This window comes from Tachysurus fulvidraco, chromosome 8 (genome assembly GCF_022655615.1).
Source record: "Tachysurus fulvidraco isolate hzauxx_2018 chromosome 8, HZAU_PFXX_2.0, whole genome shotgun sequence".
Lineage (NCBI taxonomy): Eukaryota > Metazoa > Chordata > Actinopteri > Siluriformes > Bagridae > Tachysurus > Tachysurus fulvidraco.
This window is the reverse complement of record NC_062525.1, coordinates 12,246,275-12,272,839: the sequence shown is the minus strand read 5'-3', so window position 1 is coordinate 12,272,839 and position 26,565 is coordinate 12,246,275. Positions and strand designations below refer to the sequence as shown.

General features: G+C 37.9%; 1 protein-coding gene across 4 annotated transcripts; it reads left to right on the top strand.

Annotated features, from left to right (window-relative positions):
- Positions 1 to 54: 54 nt before the first annotated feature.
- LOC113662516 (kelch-like protein 10) lies at positions 55 to 25,021 on the top strand. Of its 4 annotated transcripts, XM_027177411.2 has the most exons (8): positions 19,407 to 19,688; positions 19,819 to 19,889; positions 21,841 to 22,330; positions 22,824 to 23,438; positions 23,664 to 23,813; positions 24,089 to 24,205; positions 24,317 to 24,408; positions 24,596 to 25,021. In XM_027177411.2, exons 1-8 carry the CDS (start codon positions 19,620 to 19,622, stop codon positions 24,702 to 24,704), a joined length of 1,713 nt encoding a protein of 570 aa, XP_027033212.1. In that variant the 5' UTR covers positions 19,407 to 19,619; the 3' UTR covers positions 24,705 to 25,021. The 4 variants fall into 4 exon arrangements, with proteins under 4 accessions (XP_047673717.1, XP_027033586.2, XP_027033211.1 ...); XM_047817761.1 differs by lacking the exons at positions 19,407 to 19,688; positions 19,819 to 19,889 and adding an exon at positions 55 to 319; XM_027177785.2 differs by lacking the exons at positions 19,407 to 19,688; positions 19,819 to 19,889; positions 21,841 to 22,330; ... (3 more) ...; positions 24,317 to 24,408; positions 24,596 to 25,021 and adding exons at positions 55 to 319; positions 3,278 to 3,767; positions 4,236 to 4,850; ... (2 more) ...; positions 5,998 to 6,089; positions 6,276 to 6,533.
- The last annotated feature ends 1,544 nt before the right edge of the window (positions 25,022 to 26,565 follow it).

The following is a 26,565-nucleotide window of genomic DNA, read 5'->3' as shown; positions in this document are numbered from 1 at the left end:
AGAAAAAAGCTTGCCACAGAGTGTGTGATGCTTGTCGTCACTATGACGCGGTCGCTTCTTAATTCGGCGCTGTGACGCAGAGGTTCCAGAAGAGCTGCGATTTAAAACTCACGCCATGTAACACGGAAAATATGGATAATTGCGAATTGGACGACTTTTTTACGAGTATGGAGAGAGATATGAGTGAAGACAGGAAGCTGTGCAGTTTACTGAACGAGATGCGATTGGACGGGTCGTTGTGTGACGCGGTGCTCAGAGTGGACGAGGTGGACTTCAAGGTCCACAAGAACATCCTCTCGGCGTACAGCCAGCACTTCAGGTAAAAAGAAACAAACAAGACTTTTCATCTTAAAATGTTATTTACATTAGTATTAAATAAACAGATTCATAGTCACAACTCCGCGAGTCTGATTTAATGATGATTTCTTAACGCCGACGTTTCCTACCCTGTTACACGATATTGTAAGAAAACAAGTGTCAGGATGTTAAGGAGCGCATGTCCAGTGTGTGTACTGTGTAAAATACATGAGGTAACAACTGGGCTGTAAATAAACTATGAAGTGTTTGTTTTTTTCGCTGATTTTTAGCTCGAGTTTAGTTTTCTTCGGCTACACCGTCATCATCTTATTTTCATAGAAGAATATTTATATAGTGATAGATTTATTCATTTTTAATATTCTGGATTTGCTGAATGATTGTTTATAGTATCTGAAGTGCAATTAAAATGTATTTGTTACTGGACTTGTCTACACGTTACATGAGCTACACGTTTTAATTGGCTAGCGTCGCTCTGATTGACAGGTTGGAGCAGAGGTATTCAACTAAAATTTAAAGAGGCTCAGTAAGAGAAAATTTCTGGAAGCAAAGGTCCGTAAGATCATAATGTCTATGTAGCTTAGTTGTATCAACATCTGCAAGCAATCAATACCTGACTGTCAAATCAAATAAATTCCGTACAATTGAAAAACTTTTTGGCAATATTTGTCACGTAACATAGAACATAGAAAGGGGGTACTTATTTCCAAAAAGTGGACCTTTTTGAAGCTTTTGTATTTATTTATGAGGTTCAAATACTTAATTTTGGTGACCTTTTATGCACTAATTTGTGGTGGATTAGCTTGTATGCCGCGGTATGTTAACGAGCACGCTTTTTGATGCACCTAAATTATCTACTGCATTGTTGTCAAATTGCATCCTCATGTACCACCTTTGTCAGTCCATACACAGTTCATAAGTTTAAAGACCACACTAACAACAGAATAGATTTAATGAACTTTACTGAAGTATTAATAATAATTATTTTCATTTTTTTTATTTAAGGGAAACTTTGAGACTGAAAAGTTTTAACAAGCTAACCTAAATAAAAAAGGAAATGAATGTTTATATAATTGTAATAGTAATGAAATTACCTCCCTGGGACGTAACAGTTACGTTGCCAGTAAATTATGAAATTACCAAAATAGTACGTAACTGGACCGTACTTGGTTATCTCACGACTTTAGGAGACCGTATAGTGGCGACGCAGTGATTTGGTACTGTAATGGTAATGAAATTACCTCTATAGGACGTAACAGTTACGTTGCCAGCTGGTAAGTTATGAAATTACCAAAAATGACCAATAAATTCTGTAACTACGTTGTGTGTTTGCTGGGTAGGCATCGTAAATCAATTAATATACTAATCATTCCAGATAATTTATCTCAAGCGGTCCGCTTTGAAGTTCTCAGAGGAATAAAGACGTGCACCGAAGGAGAGAATCATTCCCATTGGCTCCAGTCTGCCGGTATTGGCCAATTACAAAAGTCGATATTGCATAGCCAATATCACTGAATATCCCACTATGTTTTATTATTATAATTATGCTACGTTTATATTGATATTATATTGTAGACTATTGAGTCGAAAAAATATAGAAATCCTTTAATTAAATATTCGTTCGACCCACCCGAACCCCCCTGGCTTGTATTGTAGATATGTATAACGTTCTCTCAAATAAATAAAAGTTGGGCTACATTTCAAAATAAGAGAAAATAAATCAAATGTGAAATATCTGTATGTTTAAATAAAGTGCTTAACTTTCCCTTTTATATCTCAGTGAGAGAACTGAGCTCTAGTTTGGCTTGGCAGGATTTTAAACCTGGGCCTGAATGGAGTCAGGGCCATTCTCATACACATGTAGAGGTGCTCATTAGTGAGCCTGGAACGATATTTAGTTTGGATTATGTTCATTGTAGGGAAAGCTGCCCCACAGTTGTATGTAGAGCCAAACAGGGTCAGGATGTATAGGGCTACTTTCCTCAGACCTGGGAAAGCTGTCTCAGGGACGCTGTCTTCAGATATGAGTGGATATTTTGGTTCAAAACCTTTGTTTTGTCTCATAATGGTGTTTCACATTGCCACTTTTAATAACTGCCACGGTTTCTGAACATATGAGACACACTGGTTTAGTGCTCCCAGTGGGAAGTATGAACAGAAATGAATGTCCATTCTGGATTAAATACTCTATTTTTGCTGTCCACTTTTCTTTTTTTTGGAGAGCGCCATTTGTTCTTTATTCTCCCTTTCTCCGTCTCACTCGTCTGTTTCTGTCCCTTTCACCGTCTCACTCATCTGTTTCTCTCCCTTTGTTTTCTACATGTATCGCTATCTTTCTTTCATGTGTAACTTTACTCTAATTCTCTCTCATCTGTCTTGCACTGTTGAGTCTCAGTGTTTACTTCAGTAATGCAGACTTGATTAGCTGAGTGCTATCATGTGGGATGGCTTAACTCGCAATTGGTCTGTGCGTTTCCACTATCACTACTGTTGAATGATGAGTGGCAAGGCAAAGATCCTTTTTTAACAATATCTTTACTAAGAGACATGCAAGAGTTCAACATATACAAACTTTTTTTTTACACCGTAGCACCAACACGCACATGCTTATAAGCAAGCTTTAGGATCTTAGTCTGTTCAGATTTAAAGCTCTAAATGTTCTACAACTACCGTAAAGATTGCAAAAGTTGGTCTGGTTAAAGTAGAAGCGCTTTGTCAAGTTTTACATCATAACCTTTTGTTTTGGCTGTAGGTCCGGGTCCAGATTGGACAGCTTTTGGATCCGGACCCGGACCACATTCCGCCTGTTAGTGACCTATTTGCTTGAGTAACGCCCTCCGTTTAATCTATCTAACCCCTGACTGCAGCTTCCAACTCATCAGGACACCAGTCTATAGCACAAACTTTACTGTGGAGGCTAGATATTTTCTAATACATGTTCTTCTCTTCCCTGATCTTGCAGAGCTCTATTCACAAGACGTAGCAATCTGGAGCAGAGAGTGTACAACATCACTGGTGTATCTCCAGAAATCATGAATCTTATAATCCAATACATGTACACGCAGGACATTCAAGTCACCACCAATAAAGTGGAGGCTCTCTTGGATGCAGCCAGTTACCTGCTCATCCATGACCTTGCACTGAGCTGCTGTAAATTCCTTCAGGATCATCTAAACCCGGATAACTGCTTAAGGATTTGGCAGTACGCTGACACTAATGCGTACTACGAGCTGCGGGATCAGGCCTACATGTACACGTTGCATCACTTCGAGGATGTTGTTTTTTCACCATCTGGAATGTTCCTGGATTTGACCGTGGAGCAGCTCAGTGACATCCTGGAGAATGATGAGCTGAACATCAAGGAGGAGAAAACAGCGTTCCAAGCTGTTATCCTGTGGATCAGGCATGAACCCAGCGTCCGAAAGCAGCAAATAGTGAACCTGTTGCCAAAGGTGAGTGTCAATACTCTTGACCAGACTATCCAGACCATTTGTACAATATGAGTTTGAATGGAACTGAAACCAGACAGTAGACTAATAGTTAGGGATAGCTTTAACTTAGTCCGGTGATAGCTCTAACTTAATTTAAGATAATTATGATTCTTTGGTCATGAGATTTTAGACATAACATAATCTTAGCAATTTAGTAGTGTTAAATCTGAAGAAATTAATTCACTTCTAACTTGCCTAAAATATGTTGGCAAACACACTGGACAGCTATAAATATATAGTGGTATGGCAATAAACAAAACATGCTAATGGGCAGAAAAACCTTGTTATTACAAAACTTCTTACTTTATAACAATTAATTTCTTTGCTGATTTGTTGGAGGATCAATAACTGGAAAAGAATAATTTTTGCTCCACTTTCTAACCAAAACTTCTGACCTTTTATATTGTGGTGTCTGTGCTGTGAGGTCAGGTGCGGCTGGCTCTGGTGACTCTGGAATACTTTCTGGAAAATATAAAGAAAAACTCGGTGGTCAACAGTGTGTGTGAGTGTCAACCAATCATCACCCGTGCCATAAAGGCCATGTACAACTCCAAAATGGCTGAACTTAACACCAGACTCTCGGATCCGTTTACCCGTCCACGGCTCCCGTATTCCATCTTGTTTGCCATCGGCGGCTTCAGTGACGAATCTCCAACAAACATCGTGGAAACGTACGACTCGAAGCTGGACAGCTGGATGTGCATCTCCAGCAGAGAAGAGCAAGCTCGAGCGTGTCATGGCACAGTGTTTCTGGACGGTTTGGTGTATGTTATTGGTGGCTTTGACAGCATGGAGTACTTAAACTCCATGTGCACTTTCAATCCCCTGAATGGAACATGGAACGAGGTGGCGCCCATGCACTCGCACCGCAGCTATGTTAGTGTTACCGTGTTAGACGGATACATCTATGCCATGGGAGGATTCAATGGCACCGTACGGCTTAACACAGCTGAGCGTTATCAACCATGCACCAACCAGTGGAGCCTCATCCCATCCATGCACGAGCAGCGAAGTGATGCCAGCGCTGCCACCTTAAATGGCAAGGTAGGCCTTCAATTCTCTCACACACACTACAGCACAGTAAATTGGGGTCAGAGGTCAGAGTCAGTCCTGATACAGTGCCCTGGTACAAAGATGATTGATGGCCATTGGGTAAAAAGTGAAACCAGTCCCTAACATTATTTAATGTTCGACTCTGTGTAGACCTGAAATCTGAAAGTGGATACACCCAGAACCTTGATTTCTTTTGTCTTTTTTTGGTTCCTTTAGATCTACATCTGTGGAGGCTTCAATGGAAATGAGTGTCATTTCACGGCTGAGTGTTTTGACCCTCATCATGATCAATGGACACTGATCGTGCGGATGCACATGCGCAGGAGTGGCCTAGGCGTCATTGCGCTGAACAACCAATTGTTTGCTGTAAGAACTGAAAGTAACACACACACAAATACAATACACAGCTAAAAATTAAACCATGTGTCTTATGTACTGATATTAGGATAGAAATTTCAAGCGGTAAACAAAAATTACATCTAAAAATGAAACTGTGGTAAATGTAAAAATAATTCTATGAAAACTTGAAATAAATGAAAGTTCATATGATTGTTCTGTAAGTGACTGGATTAAGACATGGTTCTATTTGGACTTTTTATGTTAATTTTTTCCTTTACACTGACAGAGAGAAATCTGATGTTTTATAGATTGGAGGATCTGATGGAGTCAATCAGACGCAGAGCATTGAAGCCTTTAACCCTCGTACCAACACCTGGAGGATTCTTTCCCCCATGTTTAACCCACACAGCAACTTTGGCATCGAGGTAACAAACCTAGCGTTAATACAAGACTTAGACCCAACTCCAAACCCTGGAGTACTCTGGCAACGAGGTGGTGGAATGAACTTTCCGTAGGGGTCCGAACATTTGAGTCATTGGCTGTCTTCAAATGACGGTTGAAGACCTACCTCTTCATGAAATACTTGAAATAAAAAGAGATTTGAACAGTGTTTCAGGCTCATGATATATTAAGTCTGGAACCTAGTGAACCAGAGTTAATTTATTCAATGATAGACTTAAAATCACTTTTGTACATCGCTCAGGATAATGGCATCTGCCGGTTGATGTAAATGTAAATGTACTGTCTACCTCTTAACTATGTGATTGCCTTCTTCTTCTTCTTCTTCTTCTTCTTCCAGGTGATGGAGGATCGCCTGTATGTGATTGGTGGCTACAGTAATGAAGGCACAACCTCCAGATGTGAATACTATGACGTGTATAAAAACAAGTGGTACTTACTCTCACTTATAGAGATCTAGGTTTCTGTAGTTAAATTTATACTAGAAACTGTGTGTGTGTGGTAATTCTTTATTGCATTAAACTGAACCCATGGAAAAATGTTATGTTATAATTATAATTAAACACAAACACAAATTAAACACAAACACAAACTTGACAAAAGTTTGATTTTCCGCAGGTTCGAGATCCAGAACATGAACATTTGCCACAGTGCAGTCAGCTGCTGTGTGGTTTCTGGGCTTCCCAACATCACCGACTACACCACAGAACGTGATGTTTTTCTCTAGATGGCAGAACCTCTGTCTCTAGCTCTTTCTTCATCTGTCTTCATATTTGCTTATAAAATTGTTTTTTTTTATTTGTCAGGTATTATGACTGGATTTATCAATGAATTGCCTATTTTGAGACATATGATAGAATAAAGAATATGATTTAATCTCTGTCATTATAAACATTTATTTTATTGTTTTAATCATCACTTAAATGATCAGAAATCCATTTATAAATTTTCTGGGGTAACAAAGTTTTCTATTCATTTATTGCATCTTTGGGAGCTTAGGCTTTATATTTATATACAGAACAAATCAATCAGATTACATATTTCATGTAAAAAAGTATTTTTATAAATTATGTATAATGTTCAGTACAGAAACAGGAAAATACCTTTAAAGTTACTTAGGTGTATGTCAATGAACATTAATTTTTTTAAGTGAGTATACATGAATATAATATATGCATTGATAGAAGCAGGATCTGATCTGGTTTATTTCTTGTTTTTTTTTGCATTTCAAAAAAATAAAAAATAGCATCAAGAATTATAATGTGCTGTGCTAAAACACTGAATCTTTAATATAAATTTGGCATATGTATGTACTTTTTACTTTCTATATGAAGTGTAAACAATACAAAACTTGTCTTACTTTATTATTGTTTCTAAATCTCATGTACTGGATCTATAATATATGAGTGTGGAGCTTCCTGGTTTGTTATAATAATAATGAAACATAAATAAATTCATTAATATTGCTTTATCACCGTTTTTTTTTAAAATCATTTTTCACTACAGATTTTGGTGTGTTTTGTTGTTTTACAACTATTCTGATTAAAACCATGTATTCTCTAAAGAAGGCTGCTAACACACTGATATTAGATTTATATTAAACTAATCCAGACATTTTAAGGAAAACAAGAAGGCGGCTCCAGTCTGCTAGATTGTAAATGACTTCAACTGAAATACCTACAACATTTTGTTTGTTTTTTTCTCTCTTGTTTTTTTCCTCCTTCCACACTTCTCTCATTTAGTTTTTTCCCATTCCGTTTCAAAACTGGATTATAATATTATACAACCTGAATCATCTCGAAGAATATACAGGGACAAACCAGATCACAACAAAAAAAAGTAAAGGTAACCCCACTCCAAACTCCAAGAGACCTCGTCCCGATTCACCTTTCAGCCCAAGTACAACACCATCCACATCACCCAAACCGCCATGCTGCACTGAGGTAGGCGACATTTTGCTATCAATAAAATAAACTCACCGGACTTGATACCAGGATTGCATTTATAGAAGTCAAACACAAGGAATTCCACTTAAGTAAAGTTGGCCTCATATTCACAGATTCGATTTTCCCCGAGTCAATAGCTCCTGAGCTGAAGGGTGTTACTACACAAATAACACATCATTTTTATCGTAGTAGAGAGGCAGCTACAATGCAGCTACAACCCAATTTTCCTCAATATCAGCTTTCCTCCACGTTGGACAAAATACATAATTCTCTATGTGCGAACACCAATTCCAAGGGACCATCTGCAAAGTGCAAAACCCGAAAAGCGAATACAAAAAACAGTCAATAACTTTACTGTAGCACAGTGTACTGTCACCAAATTCAACTCACACATCACTAATGTCCTAATTGATGTACTAGGACACTTATTTAGAGTTTTTTTTTTATTTTTATGATTTTTCATAATATAAAAAAAATCAATATCTTTACTGTAATACACTGTACTATCACCAAACTCATAACACACATCACTGATGTCCTAATACATATAATAAAACACTTATTTGGGAGAAATGTCTTTTTGTTGATTTATGATCTTTCATAATTTTAAAAAATTAATAACTTTACTGTAATACACTGTACTGTCACCAAACTCATAACACACATCACTGATGTCCTAATACATATAATAAAACACTTATTTGGGAGAAATGTCTTTTTGTTGATTTATGATCTTTCATAATTTTAAAAAATGAATAACTTTACTGTAATACATTGTACTGTCACCAGACTCATAACACACATCACTGATGTCCTAATACGTATACTAAAACACTTATTTGGGAGAAATGTACAGTGTATTACAGTAAAGTTGTTGATTTTTTTTATATTATGAAAAATCATAAAAAATCAACAACTTTACTGTAATACACTGTACTGTCCAGGAATTGCGGTACAGCTTAGAATTCATCCAAGAACAGATAGACACTCTCTGTTGCGGCTTGCCCGTTGTTACTGGTGATTGTGTTATTGACCGCCGCAGAACTCTGGTCAGGGAGTTTGAGTCATCAGATAGAGTTTAACCATTTATTACGCAAGAATAACATTACACACAGGGTCATGTGTGCGAGGTAGTTTCTAGGAATGAAATAAAGAAACAACTGCTTAACACATAATAACCATAATATGACATGTCTAGCACAAACATTAGCCAACTGGTACAACAGACACCGTACAGAAGCATTAGTCTTAACTCTCAGTAAGTAACTGAGACCACATACTGCATAAGGCACTGAATTATTAAGAAACAGATGCTTGCTACAATCAATAATAAACCATCACAGTAGTTACTGAACACCATTGTACAAATATTACTGATGGAAAGAAACTAGTAGCATGTTTAGCCCGAGCAGCCATACCAATGAGCAGCTATGCTAGCGGCTAACTAATATAACAGGTGCATCAAAACAGTTCAAATACAGATTATATATTTAACATCCTGTAGTCTTCTTTAACAATCTCTGCGATTATAGAGGTTCTTAATTCAGTGGAGCACACTTACAGCTTCACAAACTTTTTCCTGCGCTCTAACATGGCATCACCTGTAATGCATCGAGAGTACCACTGCGCCTCGACTGCGCAATTTGTGCGCCGACGCCTACGCTCAGTGCGCCCGTGTCTGAGAAGCCGCGCTCGAGATGCTGCACATGTGCGACTTGTGGCGAAAAGAAGAGAATTCACAACACTCTCAATAAAGAAAATAACTTTTTAAAGGACTCCGTACAAGCACTTACCATTCAACTCACTTCCGTTGTCGCCGAAAACAAAACCATGAAAGAAAACATTTTGGACTTGCAATCGCGCAGCATGAGGGACAGTTTAGTGTTTACAGGCATCCCGGAACAAACTCCATACAACCCCCAAAAATCAGTCAAGGATTTCATGATAAAACAACTCAAATTACCGGCGGAAACACTACAGAGCATCACCTTTCACCAAGTTCACCGTATTAGATCTAAAAACAACAACAACGAGCGATCACCGCAAAATTCAAACACTATAATATAATATAACTGGTTCAGAGGCAAGGCAGACAACTCAAAGGCACAAACTATGGACTCAATGAACAATATCCAAAGGTCATTCTCGAACGCTGGAAACAACTCTTCCCAATGCAAAAACAGAAAACATCATTACACTGGACAAATTATACATAGATGGACAATTATATAGCGCGATAAGGACATTACTCCCTGGCTTTTCTGAACACTTCACTTTCATTCCTGAGTAACTGTCATAATCACTAAAACATGTCATCTATCACTTTTGTAACCTGGAACATTTGTGGATTTGGTTCTCAGACAAAGAAGGTCAAAATTTTTGATCATTGAAATAAACTACAAGCCGACATATGTCTCCTGCAAGGAACACATCTATCGAAATCAGATTATAACAAAATTAAATCATCAAATTAGTCATTTATTCTTGGCTCACTACAACACAAAACAAAGAGGAGTATGCATTCTAATAAATAAAAAATTCTCTTTTGTTCATAACACCACTATTACAGACCCTGAAGGACGTTTCATTATTATAAGGAGAATGATGTCTGTATGAAAGATCTGGTGTAAAAAGTTCAACTATGCTGTTCAGAAACTCATAAAAATTCACATAATTGTCAGACATCTGTTTCCAATTACAGAATCCATTTACAGAATTGCAGAAAAAATAATTACTGTCAAGACAATGTTCAAATTACAACTGCAATAACTTGTTCTTTAGAGACTGCACTCTTGCAGTGCAATCACTTCCAAGGTTCACAAAGATCTTCTGGACAACCTTAAAGGTGTTCCTTAAGTCCTTGGGATACTCTATGTTAAGTGCACAAAGCAGACCAAAGAAGAGAATGAAGGCTTTAATGAATTCTCCCAGATTGTCCATAACTACTTCTTCTTCCAATACTACTGCCATTCTGACCACTGTAGAATTTGATCCTAAGTGAACAGTGCAGTCATTTTCCATTTTAAGAATTCCCATTTTCGTGCCCTTTGTACACAACCCCAATGCATGTCCTATGAAATCCAGTAAATAATGGAGAACAGTAAACAGTTTCATAAAGAAACAGAAACAACGGAACTGGGAAAACTTTTGTACATTTTTTAGTTTGTTAGTAAAAATTTAAATAAACCTCGAAACATACTACCAGAATGGTCTTTGAAATTAAAGCTGTCTCTCTCGTGTACAAGGGAAGACCATGAAGAACAGTAGTCCTCCTATGTGAAATTACATCCATGGTCTGCCAAGAAACACAGTTTATGAAGTGTCAACATTTGAGCCATGACATTATTATATTATATTATATTATATTATATTATATTATATTATATTATATTATATTATATTATATTATATTATTATTAAGATAAAATATAATTTTACAGCTAAAAAACATACATAATGCAATATCATTCTACAGACAGGTAAGTAACAGAACTGGGCATCCAGTTTTTCAAGAAGTTCTTCCAGTTGACAACCCCCTACTTGTGTCACTTTAGCTCTGTACATTTTTAGCAACCCCCTGGTATGATTGTTCAAGGATGTCAGGAATGTTGACTTCAGGTTAATATGAAAATGAAAATTCTGCATAAACCTGTGGATAATCATGAGAGAATCCAAATGTACAAATGGCAAATAATGCAGAGCAACTAATTAAGACATTCAGTTCTAGTGGTACATTAAAACTAAACATGATTTACATGTTCAAAAAAAAAAAAAGCCCTGGCCATCTTTGTTTAATTGTTGATACCAGTGGCTGGTCCTGCACAATTTAATTTCTTCTCAAGTAGAATGTCAAATCCATCTTGGAGTTCAAAATAGTCCTTTTCACTCTTTTTCACTTCCTCTTCCATTGGTTCTTTTTCTTTTTCCAAAGCTTCCTCATCCAAACCAACAGTATGGACAGGAAGAAAGTTTAGTTCAGATCTTCAAGGTCTTTTCAGGCTTCCTCTAGTTTCATGGTTTAGATTCATGTTTAGATTCCTCTAGATTCATAGTCATCTCACTGCATCCAACATTGCAAAGTTTTTGACAATAATTTGCAATTTTACACTTCAAGATAATTTTCCATGCCTCCCATCCAGTGGGATGTTTATCTACCAAAGCACATGCAACCTTCTCTATCTCAGAGTCCTTGGGGTAGGCCTTAAAGGAATACATTGTTTCAGCCAGTTTCTTCAAAATATTAATTTTCATGTCTCTTGGAGCAATCAAGGTTGTACCATCTTCATTGGCTTTCTGAAGCCTTAATTCCACATCATATGAAAATAAAGGTAATGGAAATTTATTTGGCCATTGCTCTGATCTCGATGGGGTTAGAGAAAAAGAATAGTCTGAATGGAATGACAAGGATGACGACTGATTAGACGTCATGCTTGCTGTATCCAGAGTTAAATCAGACAAATCAGCAATGACACTGGACTTAAAACTACTTCTTAATATAGTTTCAAAGTAGCTTTGTCTTTTGGAACCTCAGAAATGTCACGTAAAGTACAAAGTTCATTATTAAAATCAGGGTCTTCATATTGGATGAAAATGCTTTTCTCTATCTGCAGTTTTCCCATAGAGAGCTCCTCAGCTGACAATGGCATGGGTATAGATAGCTTTCTGATGTTGTCAGGTGAAAGAAAAACTTGAAGCAGCATTGTTTTCTAGGGAAAGAGATCATTTAAAATAATGTCACAATTGTAATATCCTTCTTAAGTACTTAAGATCAGGTAGATCCAAAACAGTCCAAATCCTTCAAAAAAAGGTACATAAACAAATGTGTGCTTTTGCGCCCTACTAAACACATTCTACAGATTCAATTACACTGAAATTATTTTTTGAAGTAGATGTTTTACTTAAGGTTGGTGGAAAGAATACTTTTTTCAGGTGGTGACAGTTAGGAATGGGTTTGTTTTCTGTAACATATCTGTAATATCAAGAACAACAGACTTGTTGACATTGCAGTTATGTTTTAGAAGATTTACTTTAATTGCACAAAGTGTGTTTGAATATACAGTAGGTGTATCAAACTTATTATAATCTGTACTATTTGCAATACAAATAGATGGCCGGAAATCACCACAGAGTCATGTGGTTGTTGCTGCTAAAATCACAAACATCTCTCGTGGTTTTTCAGGTGTCTTCCTAAATGCTGAAGAAATGTTGTTGGAAAACAAATGTCTTTAAAATCACATAGGTTACACTGAAATGTGGCATTTTCAGTACATTTGTCTGCTTTAGGGTGTGCTCTCCACAGATGGGTTTTTAAGGCCCCTATTGTTTTGAAAATACAACTACACTCTGGATGCAAACAGGGTAAAAGTCCTTTACCAGCTTTCCAATGATGACGTCTGTAGGTCTTCAGCAGAATATGTTGCTTATCTGTAGAAAATTTACAATAAAAACTCCTGAGATATAAAAACAAAATAAAATGTATTAATTACTAATAAGCTTATTATTCATCCATTAACAGTATTCATTTTACTGAAAATTTGAAGTTGAATACAAAAAATCCAAAGGGTGTCAAAATTTAGTTGAATAAAGTAGTGTTTACTTTTAAATGTGTAACATTCAGAAATATAAAAAAATTTGCCCTAACGGCTAATGTGTACCTTATTAGCTAGCATTACCACAACCAGTTATTTCCTTTTAGCATACTGCATACTGAAGAGCGGCTAATGGTATATCTTCGAATAGAATAAAATGGGGCATAGAAGCCTTTATTATCGCCACATATACATTACAGCACAGTGGAATTCTTTTCTTCACATACCCCAACTAAGGAGGTTGGGGTCTAAGGAGGTTGGGGTCTATTATACAGCGCCCCTGGAGCAGGGAGGGTTGAGGGCCTTGCTCAAGGGCAGTGGCAGCTTGGCTGTGCTGGGCCTTGAACCCTGATCAACCAATCAACAACCCAGAGACTTAACCAGTTGAGCCACCACTGCCCCTAAAACACATTCGCTAACTTGCTAGCTATCACCAAATTGTTAGCTATTTCACTGCCTACTGAAATAGCTAATTAAACGAAATAGATACCTTGTTAATGTTGCTTGTTATAATTTTCATCAATCACAATAAATAGGTAGAACAATCTACAACTCCTAACAGATTAATGGAGTTTGGGAAAAAACTAGTGATCTACCACCAGAGGACTAATAAGCACTATAAACTGTATGGATATGGAAAAGCTTATTTTAAGCTTTATGTTAATATTATATGTGTTTTATGGGACTCAACATTCCTTTCATGTAATGTCGGATGAACCCACTCAAGTTAAGAAATCGCACGGCAATGTCCAAACGTCCAGATGTATCCTTCGGCGCATGTACTAATGCGTGTTTTGTTGGGCAAACACAGTTTTATATAAGTAAACTTGATGCAACTGTTAGAGTTGAATGCAATCATTGATTAGGCTATTTTTTAATTTTTTGACTAAGCCATTATATAGAGCCACCATATATTTTTTATTTACGCAACTTTTCTTAACCTTTTTTTTTTTTTTGAGGAGCAAAATAGAGGGAGGTAACAGATTCTGATAACCTGTAATAGCACCTTATCATATTTTGTGACCGTGCTGTAAGTTTGTTTCTGTTGACATGAGACCCAAATCCTTTTTGGAGAACAATAACGGATTCCAGTATTTTATTCTGCACTTTATTACTGAATAACAATAATTCAAATGTTTTAAAATTTGTTTAATTCAAATTTGGAATAATAATAATAATAATAATAATAATAATAATAATCTTATTGTTGTTATATATTTCATTTATATAATTAATTATTTAATTATAATTAATATATATAATTAACAGTCTAAAGCATCAGCATCTGACTACATTTTTTTAGCCTTAATTAATAAATGACTTTCAGGGTAGTTAAAAAAAAGCAGTCATGAAAACAGAGAATGCAAAAGCATTTGAGTAACTTTGTTTTTTTAAGTACTGTAAATGAGTCTTTAGTTCAATGCGCATGCAACTGTTTCTTTGCAGCACGACGGCAAGCGCGTTGAATGTAACGTGCACGGCGCTTGGCGCGTTCTCGCAACAAAGATTTACGCAAGATTTTGCATTTACGCTGTTTACGTAGCGAACTTCTCTAGACGACCTATTTTAAACTGCATTTTAGCAACAGCGCCCTCTAAGGTCACAACAACATACGATAGGTCACAGATTTCGGTGTCACACCTGTTTTCTGCAGGAGTTTTGGTTTTTTTAGTATTTTGGTTTCCGATTGTTTGCTGCCTGCCCTGACCTGTTTGCCTGTCATTTCGTGTCTGATTTTGCCTACCCTCCGACATGGTGTTTCCTGTTGCCGACCCTGAATGTCTGTTGTGAGTTTCCAACAAATACGCTGCAAATGGATCACCAGCCTCATGACTCCTCATTACAATATCACAGCAAGAGGTTGTGCTGCGTTAAAGCTTTTTTGTTTTACTTCCTTGTTGACAAATCTCATGTATTGATTGTATAATATATTCATTATATATATTGTGAAGGCAGTGTTTCCTGGTTTGTTACAATAACAATGGATATTATGTTGTTGTAAATGTTTAACTAAAAACGTATAAAAATCATTACTATTCTGATTTATGTTTTATTTTTTTCTTTTATGACTACAAATTTCGGTGTGTAGTTTTTCATTGATCGGTAGATCAAAACTATAATTTATTAGTGTGCGGAAACGAGGTCATTTAAGGCCGCAGCTTAGTGACGTCATCCCTAGGAATAAAAAAAAAATCTGTTAATAAAAAATGATTAGGATATAATGATTAAATACATTCACTAAGAAAGAACGAAAGATAACAAAGCTTGTCATTGATTGTGTGATGTTTTTCGTGAATATTTTATTTATTTGTTTTTATTACATAAGAACAACTGGAATGTACATTTACTGAAGAAAATGTGAATGGTGCTTGCACGTGGCAAATCTCGGCACTCGGTTGCTTTTGGGTGTTTTGGGTGTTACTTTTGGAGGCAAGTGAACAGCAAGCTAGGGTGCCAAAACATTTGGAGGGTAGTGGAGACAAGCATGTGACGTCATCTGAATACTCTTGAGGTATCACGTGATATCACGTGACGTCATCAGAATATACGTGAGGCACTTCCCCTCACTGCTGAGTGTTTTGATATGTCACATGACCATGTTGTGCAAATTTGATTTTCACGTGACGTCACGTGACATCATCAGAATACACGTGAGGAAGTTCCCCTCATTGTGCTGAGTGTTTCGATGTCACATGTCCATGTTAAGAAAATAAATAAATACATAAATCTCAGTGTTCCAAAAAGAAAAGGATTCAAAAATTCTATACATCCGTTTCGCTTTTTTATTTCTTGCATCTTTAGAGCCTCAATATAATGCTTAAGTTCAATTTAAAATAATATAATGTTAGGGTTATTATTATTCAGTTGTTGTTTGTGTATGTGATATTTTCCATGCATATTTATCAAGTTAATCACCAGATCTTGCTCCAAAATCTTATTTTTATATAACAAAAATATATCTTTACTAGATAGTCGAATCTTTAATTTTGTGAATTTGAATATTAGATATTCAATATCAACCCAAAACGATTGGGTAAATACACATTAAAAAATAAGTTTTTTATGGAATCATCTTCTGAATGACAAAAAACACATGCAGTCTTCATGTCTCTTGTTTTTCGTCAGTATGAGGCATTCTGAATTCGGTGCTGTGACGTCGCGGTTCCAGAAGGGCTTGTGCAACACAGTTCTTAGCAAACTCAATATCAACGCTCTTATCACGACCTGTAACATGGAAAATGTCTGAAATTACGAATAAGACGACTTGTCTACGAGTATGGAGAGCGAGATAAGCGAAGACAGGAAGCTGTGCAGTTTACTGAACGAGATGCGATTGGACGGGTCACTGTGTGACGCGGTGCTCAGAGTGGACGAGGTGGACTTCAAGGTCCACAAGAACCTCCTCTCGGCGTACAGCCAGCACTTCAGGTAAAAAAAACCCAAACACAAACAACTTTTCATCTTAAAATGGTACCTAACGACCAAAAACTATACGGAAGATGAAATGGTATTTACATTTGTATTAAATGAACAGGGGCCTGTTTCAGAAAGGAGGTTAAGTGACTGTTAATGTAGGAGAGTATGTTAACCCTGAAATGAGGGAAACTCTGGGTTTTCCGTTTTAGAAAGAGAGATATATTAAACACGATAAAGCAGGTTAACTTAAGCCCGTTTCTGAAAGAGAGCTAACTCAGACTCAGTTACCATAGTAACCACAGTTACCATAGTAACTTACTCTGTGAACCTAACCTGGTCAGGTTTTCTTCGGTAAACCCAGAGTTTCTGTCGGTCTCCTCCCCTTTTTTTTTAAAGAGGAAGCGATGTTTAAACACCTCATTCATTGCACACATTTCAGTTACACAGAGAGCATCAAAGGGAATGAAATGTCCTTTTATGGACGATCCTGTTGATGAAGAGGCTGTATTAATTCGTAGGGAGCTACATTTACATCGGGAGGATCTTTAGGCCCACAGTGGATTTTTTGTCATATCCCTATGCATTTTTATTTGAGCGGTACCGTTTTTCTTTACAGTCAATAAGACACATCCATAACCTCATCCATCCTTACATCAGAAACATCAGCCATCGCGGCCGTGCTCTTACATCCGAGCAGATGCTTTAGCAGATGTAGTTTTGTGTATGACATCGGGGATGCAGAACATATTAGTAATGCTACTGTTTGTAGAGCGGTCAGGAAAGTGTGCCTCGATCTTAAGCGCTTTCTGACAATTTTTGTGTTGTTTCCTGATAAAATAAAATACTGTTCTTCCGGTTTCACTTCTGATATTATAACAGTTGGTAATTTACTCTAAAATAGTTCTTAATTACTAACTACTTTTTTCATGTGATTATTGTCATCATTGTTTTAATCAATGCTTGTGACAAATATTCTGGGTTGCTGTTTCAAATTAATATGATACATTATTGGTGCGGGACGCGCGCGCGCGTGTGTGTGCGCGTGTGTGTCCGCGTGTGCAGTTCAGAGAGAGTTCTCGCAATACACTTTGCAAAGCAACGGTGAAGAAGCATCGCCTCTGAATTATGGGGGGAGGGATTGTTCTTATTATTGGACTTGTCTACACGTTACATGAGCTACACGTTTGACTGTCTAGTGTCACTGTGACAGGCTGGAGGAACGCCCTCCATTTAAACTCTACCTTCTGACTGCAGGATTCCAGTCTGTAGTAAAAGTGAGTTTATGGTTCACTGATCCACTAGGTGGCAGCAGTAGATAATTGTAAGGTTACACACGTGGACAAAATTGTTGGTACCCTTCGGTCAATGAAAGAAAAACTCACAATGATCACAGAAAAAAAACTTTAATCTGACAAAAAGTAATAATAAATAAAAATTCTACGAATGTTAACCAATGAAAAAAAGTCAGACATTGCTTTTTCAACCATGCTTCAACGGAATTATTTAAAAAAATAAACTCATGGAACAGGCCTAGACAAAAATGATGGTACCCCTAACTTAATATTTTGTTGCACAACCTTTTGAGGCAATCACTACAATCAGACAATTCCTGTAACTGTCAATGAGACTTCTACACCTCTCAGAAGGTATTTTGGCCCACTCCTCATGAGCAAACTGCTCCAGTTGTTTCCGGTTTGAAGGGTGTCTTTTCCAGACAGCATGTTTCAGCTCCTTCCAAAGATGCTCAATAGGATTGAGGTCAGGGCTCATAGAAGGCCACTTTAGAATAGTCCAATGTTTTCCTCTTAGCCATTCTTGGGTGTTTTTAGCTGTGCTTTGGGTCATTGTCCTGTTGCAAGACCCATGACCTGCGACCAAGCTTTCTGACACTGGCTAGCACATTTCTCTCTAGAATCCATTGATAGTCTTCAGATTTCATTGTACCCTGCACAGATTCAAGACACCCTGTGCCAGATGCAGCAAAGCCGCCCCAGAACATAACAGAGCCTCCTCCATGTTTCACAGTAGGAAAGTGTTCTTTTCTTGATATGCTTCATTTTTCCATTTGTGAACAGAGCTGATGTGCCTTGGCAAAAGGTTCCATTTTTGTCTCATCTGTCCATAGGACATTCTCCCAGAAGCTGTGCAGCTTGTCAACATGTAGTTTGGCATATTCCAGTCTAGCTTTTTTATGATTTGTGTCCTCCTTGGTCATCTACCATGTAGTCCACTTTGCCTCAAACAACGACGGATGGTGAGATTTGAAACTGATGTTCCTTGAGCATGAAGTTCACCTTGGATCTCTTTAGAAGTCTTTCCTTGCTCTTTTGTTACCATTCGGATTATCAGTCTCTTTGATTTGTCATCAATTTTCCTCCTGCAGCCACGTCCAGGGAGGCTGGCTACAGTCCCATGAATCTTAAATTTCTGAATAATATGTGCAACTATAGTCACAGGAACATCTAGCTGTTTGGAGATGGTCTTATAGCCTTTACCTTCATCATGCTTGTCTATAATTTTCTTTCTAATCTCCTGAGACAACTCTTTCCTTCACTTCCTCTGGTCCATGTTGAGTGTGGTATACACACCATGTCACCAGACAACACACTGACTACCTGGAGCCCTAGATATATGCCCACTGACTGATTACAAGATTGTAGACACCTGTGATGCTAATTAGTGGACACACCACTTCCAACCTTAACTTCCACCAGTTCCAACCTTAAGGAATCGAATAATGATGTTCACTTCACATCACATAATCTGTAGTGGCTGTTCACTAACAAGGATTTGCCTTTTGTTTTCTCTTCAAGTCCTGCTATATTTCCGTGCACAATTGTTGGAGTTGTGAATGGCATTCCATATGTGAACCATAAACTCACTTTAATACATCTCATCCTTCATTCCATACTTGGATGACATTTTAATAATGGGCAGTAAAGACCAGGAGCATTTATAAACATTGGGAGTGGTGTTGCAGAGAATGCAGGGTGCTGGACTGTGGCAAATGCATGGGAGGTGAAGTGACATTCCTGGGTCACAAAGTGGACTTTACAGGTTTACATCCTGTATCGGTGAAGGTAAGAGCCATTGAAAATGCGCCAACTTCAAATGTGACTGAGCTCAAGGATTATTTGGAACTTTTATCTTATTCTAGTTTCTGCCTAACCTGCCAACTGTTTTGGCTCCTCTACATAAACTGTGTATAAGGACACAAAGTGGAAATGGAAACAAGATCAAGATGCTGCATTCACACATTCCAAGAGACCGTTGCAATCCGTGTAAGTCTTAACCCATTATGGTGTGGGAGCAGTGCTATCTCACAAAAAGCTGAATAGAGAAGAGAGACCTATATTTTTCATGTCCCACACTCGAGTAAAGCTGCGAGAGGGCTTAGCAGTAATATTTGGAATTCAGAGGTATATTTACAAGTATCCACAAGTATATTTATGGTGGTAGATTAACCATTGTAATGGACCATAAACCACGGTTGTCTTTGTTTCTTGAATTGAAAGCAGTGCCACAGATCCACGTGAGTCCAGAGGTAGACAGTGTCCCTGCGGGCATATGAATATGAGATAATCTACAAACCAGGGAGACATCATGAAATTGCAGATGCTCTTAGTAGACTGCCTTTACCAGAGACTGAGGACAGAGGAAATAGAGGAGATAGTGCTCATTATGGAGAATGCAGACATAATACTAGTGAAAGCACTGCAGGTGCGGGCATGTAAAAACAAAGATTCAAGTTCTTCGACATCAAACACCACAATTGATTGTCAAGGGATTAGTTTCAGTAACCATGGTTTACCAGAACTTATAGCTCAGATACTGGCACTTGTTTCAAGAGTGAGAAATTTGAGGATTTTCTAAAAAGAAATTGAATACTTCATATTACCGTATTTTCCGCACTATAAAGCGCACCGGATTATAAGGCGCAGTCTCAATTACGGGGTCTATTTCTGTACTTAACCCATACATAAGGCGCACCATATTATAAAGCGCATGCTAAAACATACGGTCTACAAAAAAGGTAACGGAAGCAAAACAGTGAGTTTAGTTGAACTTTATTCTACTATTTAACAATACACACACTATTTTTTAATCAATCATCTCCCACAAATCCATCAAAGTCCTCATCTACTGTGTCTTCTTAACTTGGCGCAGTACATTTTCTTGCTTCCTCCACTTCCGAACCATAGATACATTGATGTTGAATTCTTTCACAGCTGCACTATTCCCATTTACAACCGTGTAACTGATAGCCTGTAGTTTTGTGCCTCGTAAATATCTGATTTTTATATCTGACCGCCACCTACTGGACCGGAGTGTGGAGCGTATTATGGTTAGGAAGAAGCAAATGTTGTTTTGCAACATACCGGTAGTTTACCTACCGGAGGCGTGGCGGAGGTAAGCGTACGTACTGTACATATTACGTAATGTCCTCTGATTGGTTTATCGCTGCCAGCGTACGTATTTTTTATATTTATTTTTTTTTTCCGCCAGCGTGTAGTGTATGTATTGCGTCCCTACTGTATGTCAGCGGGAAATGGTCCAACAGTCAATCAAGCAGAGCGCTTACCAAAGTCGCACAACAACATTTTTACAGATTTTGGAACTCAGTGCACACACGAGGCTCACCGGATCATTAGGTGCACGGCCGATTTTTGAGAAAATTTAAGGCTCTTAGGTGCGCCTTATAGTGCGGAAAGTACGGTACATCCGCTCCTTATCACACCTCTAGCAGTCTTAGCAGAAAGGGTGGTAAAGACTTTTAAGGATATGTTGAGAAAATGGACAAACAGGCTTATCTCCAGCAGAGACGGTGGATGGCAGAGTAGTCAGCCAGAATAGTCAGATGGCATGTGGACCAAATCCATTGGAATGGAATGGTTACAGCGAGTTGTAGTTAATGCTAGATAATTGTTGAGGCTCAGTGGAGTTCTTTGTGAAGGACGAGATGTATTAAAGTGAGTTTATGGTTCCCCTATCCATTTGTCAGTGTAATCGCATGTTAAGAAGAGAGCACAAATTAAGCAGTGGATGTGGCAGAAAAAAAGGCACGTTCTTTGTTATATTTGGTTAGTTGTTAATATCTTTATGTGTGTGTCAATAAAGACATACGTTGCAGGACTGTCGGTTTGGTGTTTCTATAAGACTATAGCACAAACTCTCTGCTGTGAAGCCTAGATATTTTTCCTTATATGTTTTCTTCTGTTCCTGATCTTGTAGAGCTCTATTCACAAGATGGAGTAATCTGGATCAGAGAGTGTACATTATCACCGGTGTATCTCCAGAAATCATGGATCTTATAATCCAATACATGTACACACAGGACATTCAAATCACCACCAATAATGTGGAGTCTCTCTTGGCCGCAGCCAGTTACCTGCTCGTCCCAGACCTTGTACTGAGCTGCTGTGAATTCCTACAGGATCATCTCAGCCCAGATAACTGCTTAAGGATTTGGCAGTATGCAGACGCAAACTCGTACAATGAGCTGCGCTATCAGGCCTACATGTACACTTTGCATCACTTCGAGGATGTCGTTTTTTCACCGTCCGGACATTTTCTGGAGCTGACCGTGGAGCAGCTCAGTGACATCCTGGAGAAGGATGAACTAAACATCAGGGAGGAGAAAACAGCATTCCAGGCTATATTCCTGTGGATCAGGCATGAGCCCAGCATCAGAAAGCAGCACATAGTGAACCTGTTGCCGAAGGTGAGTGTCAATTCACACCAATACACTCAATAGACCATTCATACAATACAAGTTTGAATGGAACTGAAACCAGACAGTAGACTAACAGTAAGCTAATTTTGTTGTCGCAGAAAAAAAAAATGCACAAAAAGATTCTTTGGTCACAACATAATCTGAGCAATTTAGTAGTGTTAAAACTGAAGTGAAAGTTTGATTAAATAGTCTAAAATAACCAATAAGGCAAACTCACTGGACAGCTATAAACACATAGTGGTGATGGTAATAAACAATACATGCTAATGGGCAGAAAAACCTCGTTATTCTGATAGCTTCTTCTTTTATAACAGGTACAGTATATATTATATCACAGTCTGCTGTAGAAATCAATCAGTATTTGGATCTCGTTCAGCTTTACGTGTGAAAAACAGTGAAAGAATTCAAATCCATTTCCATATTATCGTATAACCATTAATAATTTTGACCTAGTTTCTATCTAAAACCTCTGAACTTTCAGGTGCGGCTGGCTCTGGTGACTATGGAATACTTCCTGGAATATATAAAGAAAAACCAGTTGGTCCGCAGCATGTGTGAGTGTCAACCCATCATCGCCCACGCCATGAAGGCCATGTACTACTCCAAAATGGCTGAGCCCATTACCAGACTCTCGGATCCATTTACCCGTCCACGGCTCCCATATTCCATCTTGTTTGCCATCGGCGGCTTCAGTGGCCCAACTACTACGAACGTCGTGGAAGCATATGACTCGAGGCTGGACAACTGGATTTGCATCTCCAGTAGAGAAGAGCGAGCTCGAGCGTATCATGGCACAGTGTTCCTGTATGGTTTGGTGTATGTTATTGGTGGTTTCAACAGCATGGAGTACTACAACACCATGTGCATATTTGATCCCCTGGATGGGACGTGGAACGAGGCAGCACCCATGCATTCGCACCGCTGCTATGTTAGCGTGGCTGTACTGGACGGATTCATCTATGCCATGGGAGGCTTCAATGGGACAGTGAGGCTTAACACAGCTGAGCGTTATAATCCAAGCACCAATCAGTGGAGTCTCATCCCATCCATGCACGAGAAGCGCAGTGATGCCAGCGCTGCCACTTTAAATGGCAAGGTAAGCCTTCAATTCTCACACACACTACAGCACAGTGAATTGGGGTCAGAGGTCAGGGTCACTCCCGATACAGAACACTGGTACAATGAGGGTTGAGGGCCTTTGGTTGAAAAAGAAATTCAAACCCTTACATTATTTAATGTTCCAGTCCCTAATGAGACCTGAAATCTGAACCTGGAGACACCAAGAACCTTGATTTATGTTTGTCTTTTTTGTTTCCTTAAGATCTACATCTGTGGAGGCTTCAATGGAAACGAGTGTCATTTCACAGCTGAATGTTTTGACCCTCATCATGATCAGTGGACACTGATCGTGCGGATGCACATGCGCAGGAGTGGCGTTGGTGTTATTGCGCTGAACAACCAATTATTTGCTGTAAGAACTGAAAGTAACACACAGACACACACAACTGAAAATTTAAAACATGTGACCTACTGTATGTACTGATCTTAGGAGAGAAATATTAAACATAACAAAAATGACGTCTTAAAATGAGACTGTGGTAAATGTGAAAATAATTCTATGAAAACTTGAATTAAATGAAGTTTGTCATTGTTCTGTAAGTGATGGGATGGAGACATTTTTCTTTTTGTACTGTTTATGCTATTTTATTCCTTCATACTCACAGAAGGAAATCTGATGTTTTGTAGATTGGCGGTTTTGATGGAGACAGTCGTACGCAGACCATCGAGGCCTTTAACCTTCATACCAACTCCTGGAGGATTCTTTCCCCCATGTTTAACCCACGCAGCAACTTTGGCATTGAGGTAACGAACCTGCCGTATAAATACAAGACTTAGACCCAACTCCAAACCCTGGAGTAACTGAACTATAACCCATCTACTGTCTACCTCTTCACCTTCTCTTTCTTCTTTCAGGTGATGGACGGTTGCGTGTATGTGATTGGTGGCTACAGCGGTGAAGGCACAACCTCCAGATGCGAATACTATGACGTGTATAAAGACGAGTGGTATGACGCTCACTGTCAACTCCAGAGATCTGGTGTTCCGTAATTAAGATTTTTATAGGAGAAACTAAACGAGTTCTGTGTGTATATCTTGTAATTCTTCATTGTCTTAAATGGAACCCCAGGATAATTGTGATGTTGTGATGATAATTAAACACTGAAACATCACAAACGCGTTGATTTCCTACAGGTTCGACATCCAGGACATGAACATTTCCCGCAGCGCAGTCAGCTGCTGTGTGGTCTCTGGGCTTCCCAACGTCACTGACTACACCACAGAACGTGATGGTTTTCTCTAGATGCACAGCTTTTATTATTCACCTCTTCCACCGTAGGCCTATTTTTAAGCCTCTTTTTTGAAAACGACATGCTCAATTATGAATGAGTATATCTCAAAAATTACACAGTGTATTTGAATACTTCTGATACTAAAATAAAAGGAACACCTGAGATTAAAATAAGTATATATTACCAAGTCAAAGTAAGAGAAGCTTGAACACAGCAAAAAATTTAATTCTGCCTGACCACATTTTCCAATTTTAAAGAGAATATCTCTGTGAATTCATTTATCTGAAGGCCTGAACACTCAATAAATCTATTTTATAACATCTCACTATTAACGTTTCAAGACTGATTTATCTATTGTGTATCAGAGATATTATAGAGAAGTTTTCGTAGAAGGATGTATAGCCAGACTCTCCTGTGTGCCATGATGGCACGTTGAAATTCTTGGTAACGCTTTATAATAACTGTACACTATTAAGCATTAGTAAATAGTTCATGAGTCAATAGTGAGTAATAGTTTATGATTAATTCAGCTAGTTAAAAACCAGCTCATCTAAAGCAAGGACTATCTATGCCTTGTAAAGCAGTTGTAAAGGAGTTTTAATGGCTTAGTTAGCTTCTCAAAAAAAAAGGAAATAAAACAGCACAGAGTGATACAGTACATAGAAACATTTATTCCAAGATAAAAACATGGAACTGTACTACTTTACATTTCAGATAAAAATGCAAAAATAAACCTCTTGTATAAAAATTAACAAAAATGAAAAAATAAGCTACACAAAGAAGAATATAAGCAAAATATCAATACAGTGAATCACAAAAAGTACCTTAATGCGAACTTTTAAACAGTAAAGAACAGCACGGCATATTATGCATGAGTTTTGGTTCATTGTACACTGTACTTCAGATACAGTGAGAAAACCATTCACTTTTGTTTTAATGGCAGCAGCTTTCCATAAGCCTTAAAGGCTGCTATATTTGCTATAGCTGGATCCTCCTGAATTGCAGTAGCACATTGTGTAGCAAATGCACTAATTTTAATTTGACTGCGTGGTTTTTGAGCAGTTCCTTATACTTAACGCTCCTGCAGACCTCGTCTGAATTCCTATGCACATTAGGAGCGCCGAGTCAAGTTGACCTTGTCTGTTTTGACTGCTTATAAAAAATGCATGATAGCCTTTTTTTTTACAGTACCTTTTTTTGTCGAACTTGTTTACAACATATTAACATATATTTTGCAAAATGTTTTGTAATATTTGGTATAATAAACCTCATTAATATGCAAAAATGTCTAATTTTCTAGTTTAAAAAACAAAACAAAACAGAAATTTTTAATTATTTTCACTCTAGAGCAGGGGTGTCAAACTCAAATTCACAATGGGCCAAAATATAAAACAGATAAAGTCACGGGCCAAACTGAATATTTATTGAAAAATTAACTGCAACTGATATGTAATGTTCAACCTTTTTCATATGGAAACAAACTTTAGTTTTGCTTAAACACAGGATTTGGAACAACCAGAGCTTGATATTACAAACACATAAGAAATTAAATTTGAAGTAAAAGACACATCAGTGGTGTTCAATTCACAAACTTTAACCATAGACTTTTTGACAAACTCTCCATCATTATAGGGCCGGGCAGATATTGCTGTCTCTGCTGCCACAATAAAGCTCGCATTTACAGCAGCTTCACTTTTTGATTTTGCTTTCATGAACATAGTCTGCCGGGAAACCAGACTTTTCTTCATCTCCTCCGCCTTCTGGAGCTTCTGCTTTACGTCCAGGTCCTTATACTTCTCATAATGTTTTGTTTCATAGTGTCTTCTTATGTTATATTCTTTCGTTACAGACACGTTAGCTCTGTTAGCACAC

Bases quoted from the DNA above. Each gene is read 5' to 3' on its own strand.
- LOC113662516 (XM_047817761.1), top strand. From the start codon at position 132: ATGGATAATTGCGAATTGGACGACTTTTTTACGAGTATGGAGAGAGAT. The intron at 23,439-23,663 runs GTAAGCCTTCAA...TGTTTCCTTAAG, and splicing joins CTGCCACTTTAAATGGCAAG to ATCTACATCTGTGGAGGCTT. The intron at 23,814-24,088 runs GTAAGAACTGAA...GATGTTTTGTAG, and splicing joins TGAACAACCAATTATTTGCT to ATTGGCGGTTTTGATGGAGA.